The sequence below is a fragment of the Cyprinodon variegatus genome, unplaced genomic scaffold (assembly GCF_000732505.1).
Source record: "Cyprinodon variegatus isolate N-32 unplaced genomic scaffold, C_variegatus-1.0 Scaffold2, whole genome shotgun sequence".
In the NCBI taxonomy this organism is placed as follows: Eukaryota; Metazoa; Chordata; class Actinopteri; order Cyprinodontiformes; family Cyprinodontidae; genus Cyprinodon; species Cyprinodon variegatus.
Genome location: NW_015150455.1, coordinates 2957883 through 2963841, shown reverse-complemented (window position 1 = coordinate 2963841; position 5959 = coordinate 2957883). Strand labels below are relative to the sequence as shown.

Here is a 5959-nt window from a genome sequence, read left to right as displayed (position 1 = left end):
TATATATATTGCATGTTTTCTACTTACACAGTAGCTCACTTTCCCTCCAATACAGTATGCTCTAACTAAAGTTGCTGTTAATTGCAACTATGCTTTTACTTAATTGTGAAAATTTTTTGGTGCATGGAATATTTGCTTGTCTAATGCTCCAACCAAAATTGGTCTCCTATTATAGTAACTTTTTTTATCTTTTGCTTAAATAATGCTTTTTTGTTTAGCCTGGTGTTTACGTTGGATGCTCTCTAATAAAAAAATTTCTGCTTTCAAAAATGATCACCTAAAACAATCAAACGGGTTTCTTTTCAACACAATTTATAATTTCTTGTAATGTTAATTTCCTGTTTGTGTCCCTGTAGCGGCGAGGAAATAAAGATGGACCGAGAGAAGATCCTAAGAGCCCTACTGATGACTGAACTCTGAGATCTCTACCACTGAACCCTGTGGCCTGTAAGAAACACTCAGAAACCCAAATGAAGCTTCACATAAGTCAAACTTCGGTTGGCATTTGTATATTTGCAAGATTTGAAAATATATTTGCATTACTGTAAATTGTAATATCTGCTAATCTATTTCAGAGCAATGTTTTGATTACATTTATTAAACTATAAATGGAGTTGCGTGGACACCCTAGTCATAAACTATACATCTGCTGGTGCTGCCTGCATGATACACTTGTTTTCTCTTCTCTCTATAATTATATTGTATTTTTTTTTCTCTAAGGTTCATATTTATTTAACCATCACTGTGCCCCATGCTGAAGCATGAAGCAATTGTCAAAGCGCTGATCCCCTCATAATATTACTGTTAGTGAGGCCATTTTCAAATCATTTTAGCTCCAGTGTGAGATACGCATTGTAATGATTGTGTTGATGACAAAAGGAGGCCCTGTAAATGCTTACTTCTGTATTGTATTTATTATGTAATATATCCATTTTTACATGCCAAAACATTTGCAGTATTTGTGGTTTGAAAAATACTGAACAGAATGTGTTTGAAGAGACTCGGATGTGGAAAACTCTCTATGTAGAAATGTAATGCAAAAGACTGTGGAAGTGACCCAGTCTGCCCACTAGAAGGAGACAAATCAAAGATGTTGCTGTGAGGCGCTCCTGTTTTTCAGGTTATCACAAGGAAGAGGAAACCCTGCTATTTTTTTATATGCAATTTTCATCGCAGCTCAACTGCAAATGTGATCTAAGAGAGCATGTTCTTGGAAATAAAGATGACCTTCTTGCTCCACTAATGTATTTCTGTTTAAATTTGTGAAAGCAATCCTGTGGGTTTTTAATAGCATGGGGCTTTGGTGAACCTTTCTCCAGAGATTGGCTGGTCGTTTGAAAACTTTTGATTCAACATCTGTGGCCTCAGCCCTGACATGGGAATTCAGGTCAGCCTCACCCTTTGTGCCTGGGCCTTAGCTTTTGTGTTGCTCTCACCCTCCCAGTGAGGGAATGTTGTGTTAAAGGAGAAAACTGATTCATCTGCCGCTATGCGGATGACTCATCATGTTAACTGTACCTGTGTTTCATAAAGTGAAATACTAACAGCGCTGTAAAAACACCTTTTCACTCTCATAGGTTTTGTTTTCTTTCACTCCTCAATGCTTTCAATAATCAAACAAGTTTAATTAGGTAAAGACATCTTAGCCCTCTGTGAAAATAGCATAACCTACCCGTACATCATGAATTATGGGGTCAGTTTCACCATATACATCATGTCTTATCCTAAACAATAAAAAATATAATCTTAAAAAGAACCTGCCTGATGACATGAAGTAGGTTAAAAGATTTTTTTAAGGGAAACATTTTTCTGATGTTTAAAAGCAGAGAAGACACATCATTATCTGTTAAACTGGAAAGAGTTACATTGTGTGTTATTTAGAAAATACAGGGCATTGGTAAAAGTTCCCAGGGTATAGTTGATCTAATTATATAATTAAAAAATTTGTCACTACATTTCAGAAAAAGGACAACCCTTCCTCGTTTGCCTCTGACCACTACCCTGTACAGCTGCTGCTGTTTTAATCACCATATGTGTCGGAGGGTCATTCTAGTGGTGCATTATTTTAATTTGTTGCAGACAGGATTTCTCTTCCCTTAGTAATGATCTGTGGCCTTCATGGATTCAAATTAAGTAACCCACTTCTAGTCCTCTGCAACAGCTATCCTTCAACTTCTAGATGCTCCCTTCCTTAAACACTAAATAAGAATAGGGGTTTATCTACCATACTTCTGCACAGAGAAAGACTGAATGCTAATGAAAGGATTTGGTTCTGTTGGAGGAGGTATGCACTCAAAAGTTGCTGGATAGTAGCTCTCTCTCGCAGGACTTGGGCACCCAAAGCTTAAACCAAAGCACAGTCGGGTTTTGCAGAAAGGAATGAACTGGGCACCACCAGCCAGGTCCTTTACATGTAAAAAAACAAAAAACGATCACCTTAGGTGTGGTCCTCTGAAGCTCCTACAAAGTTAGCCAAACATCCTGACAGCTGGTTACATGGATGGCCTCTTAGCTGCTTATTTCATACTCTCGTTGCCTAGCCGGTAAGTTTAGGCTTATCTTGATAAATATGAAGTTATAAATTCTTGAATTATCAAATGATGGATTCAACACTTTGTTATTAAAACATGTGAACATTACAATATGTCCTACTGTATGTATTTACCCCAACCCATTAGGGAGTAAAGGGTTTCTGTTGTGCAGAGGTCACTCTTCTGGGGTTATAATCAAAAACAAAAACAGCCACAAAGAAAGACATTTGTCCAAATGAGTGGTTTGTGTCTGCAGAGATGGCACTTGTTCATAGTTCACAATTCTTGATTGATTTTGGATCTATCTGAGAAACAAAAGGAATAACTCAGAACTGACCATTAGCTGTTGTAGTCATGAGGAAGGACCTCTGCTGTACAAGGCAAAGCAAACGCCTTTTTCAGGTCCCATTGAGTCACAAACTGGGCTAAGTGAAATAGTTTTTAAACAGATCCCATTTAATGCTCACACATAAAAAGACATAATCCAAATATCTAAGGTATAGGATTATAGAGAGCACAGTTCAGCTAGTCATGAGACTGAAGCAAAGCAGAGCAATGAAAACACACCACATGTGCACATGGAACCCAAGTGGCCGTCTGTGGGATTCCGATCGAGTCCTTTTGATCGTTACAATCTCTTTTATAACCTATCTCCGCTTTAAACCTCTCAACAGCTTTTGTCCTGATCCATCTGTGTTCCTCTGTCTTCATGATGCTGTTTGTTCTCTGATGTTCTCCAAAACCTCTAAGGTCATAACTACAAGTATTGACTCACATGCAGTTACATTAAGGTGGAGTCCATTTCTGAAGGCATCTAATTGATTTACAAATTAAATTAGATAAATACATACACATGCAAGACATAACCCTGTGAAATATAATCCAAATAAAATCCATTGAATTTTGTGGCTTTTTAGGAAGCAAAATCAGCAAACATTTAAAGGGTCGGAATACTTTGGAAGACCCTGCACATCCTAATGCAGGATAAAGTTAAAGGTGATTATACGAGCAACATAACATATCAAAATCATAGTTAACGTGATATGATAGCCAAGATAGCGCATGTATTCAAGAGACACTAGAAAGACTAAAACACACATGAACTATTAATACTTTCTGGGGAAACTTGTACTTTGTTTAAAACACTATAATTGTCCAAACAGGGATTTAATTCTGTGAAAACATAACTTAACTCTGCTCAACATCTTGCAGTTAGTTTCTCAGTCAATCTGTTGATTCATATTTATGTAAGTTGGTATTATTTGGTTCAAAGTATTTTTGCAGAGATAATGAGGGGGAGGTAGTTTTGACATCGTGCTTTACTTTGAGTGGCAGAATGAGTGAGGTTGTTTTTTTAAAGGGATTGGGCAGGGTGGGGCAACCAGAATTAAGTTACACAATACCAGATCCGCCCTGAGGGGGTCTGAGATCTTTCCCCCACCCCTCTACCTTTCCACTTCCCGATCTCCACATTCTCCAACTTTCCACCCAGAAGAAGAAAGAATATCCTCTAAATACAATGTGTTCAGTGTGTCTAAGTGACAATGGCTTTTTTTTTTTTTTTTTGGCTGCAACACATATGTGTATGTAGGGAAACACAAGAGATAATAACTGAGGACAGCGTGAGGGAGTTTCTACACTTCAGCCTGGAGTCACTTTCTGTCACCAAACAACTCCACCTAGGTGATTGTTCTCCTCCACTTTAAATCGCTCCTGAAGCAAAAATAGGGCAATAAGCACAGAAGAAAAAGCTGAAATCACGAAGGTGTGTTTATTGTCATTTTATTCAGCATGTCTGTGGCAGGACTTCCACACTGCAAAAACAATTGCAATCTAAATAAGTAATCTGTTGTTAAAATAAGTCATATTTTTCTTGAATTGAGGAGGTAAGTGAGACACTTTGCCAATGGAACAAGACAATTTACATTCAAAATAAGACAAAAGAATAGCATTGTCTTATCTCAAGTGCATATTAACTAATTATCTTATTTTAAGAGTAAAAATACTAATTATTCTTATTTACCTACTCAACTTAAGGGTAAATACACTTAATTTAAGAAATGTTTACTTATTTCTAGATTGCTTTTGGAGTGGGCACATGTACAGAAACAGAAGCACTTTCCATGGCACAAATGACAACATTTGTAAGACACATATCAAACATGTCCTTCAGTTAGCAGTGTTTTAAAAAAATACATATACAAATGACCAGCTTAAAGAAGACAATGGTGAACAGATTTCTGCTCTTTGTTCAATCATATTCCAGTGTCACAGTAGATGGTTGAAATAAGAAAAGATCTATAAGAATATATTAATGAGAACAAAGTGTAATGAAATCAGACAAGGACCTGCTTGAATCATTCTTTTGAGTCAATTGTCTGGAGGAATGCAAACGTTGGGGTTAAGGTACAAAAAATATGTTGAAAGAGTTAAAAAAAAAAAAACAAGAACATGAACAGCACTGGCATTAATAAAAATAAAATGATGGCATGTGTAGCATTGGAGGAGAGATGACACATTTGATGATGAAAGTCTGATGCTGGATTCAGACCCAGCCATAACATTGTTGGTTCTGATGCCTCAAAAAGGACAGATACAGCGGGAAAAAAAACAAAACAGTACTGAGGAGGTAACTATGGCGATTCTAATAAACTCAGTGGTGCTTGGTTTTTAAAACTTATTTCTGCCTAAACTAAAGATTCAATGACTATCAGGCATTGATAAGGATATACAAACCTTAGTGTAGAAGCAAGATTGAATGCGTTATCCACAAGTTTGGACACAGTAAAAGCACAACACAGGTGCATCCCATTAAAACAGAACACCATAAATAATCTGTATCAGTAATTTTAGTCTAATCGGAAAACTTGTATACATAAGTGACATATTTTAGACATATTTAAAAAAAAAATTTGATGATAATGGCTTAATGAAAACCCAAAATCCAGTGTTATTTTGTATATTGATGCTTTCTGGTAGACTGCTGGAGATAGGCACCAGCACCCCTCGCGACCCCAATTGGGACAAGCGTGTAAGATAATGGATGGATTGATGGATGCTTTCTGGTACTTTTGAAATGGCCAAGACGGACTAGTGTGAGTGAGCTGTTTGTCATTGTTGTTGTCGAGTCAAGCTTATATGCATTTGTAACGAAAGTTAATGCATAGTTTTATCTGTAGGATAAATGCATCTGGCAATGATATTATCTTGTCACTTACTGACACCACGCTTAACGCCATCCGATACTAGTCTAAGCTGGTATTCTTGTCTCCTTAAATGTCCTATCTTATTGATAACTGTAGTTGTATTGTACTTTATACATGTATTGTTTTATTTTTATCTATCTATCTATCTATCTATCTATCTATCTATCTATCTATCTATCTATCTATCTATCTATCTATCTATCTATCTATCTATCTATCTAT

General features: G+C 36.6%; 1 protein-coding gene across 4 annotated transcripts in view; it reads left to right on the top strand.

Moving 5' to 3' along the window:
• epb41l4b (erythrocyte membrane protein band 4.1 like 4B) overlaps positions 1-1222 on the top strand; it is a 35375-nt gene extending 34153 nt beyond the window's left edge. For 2 of the 4 annotated variants that reach the window (XM_015371045.1, XM_015371040.1), the window contains exon 22: positions 357-1222. In XM_015371045.1, coding sequence (XP_015226531.1) covers positions 357-420 — 64 coding nt within the window. In that variant the 3' untranslated portion in view covers positions 421-1222. The remainder of the gene's footprint in view (positions 1-356) is intronic. The other 2 variants (XM_015371061.1, XM_015371052.1) reach the window with 1 other exon arrangement.
• The last annotated feature ends 4737 nt before the right edge of the window (positions 1223-5959 follow it).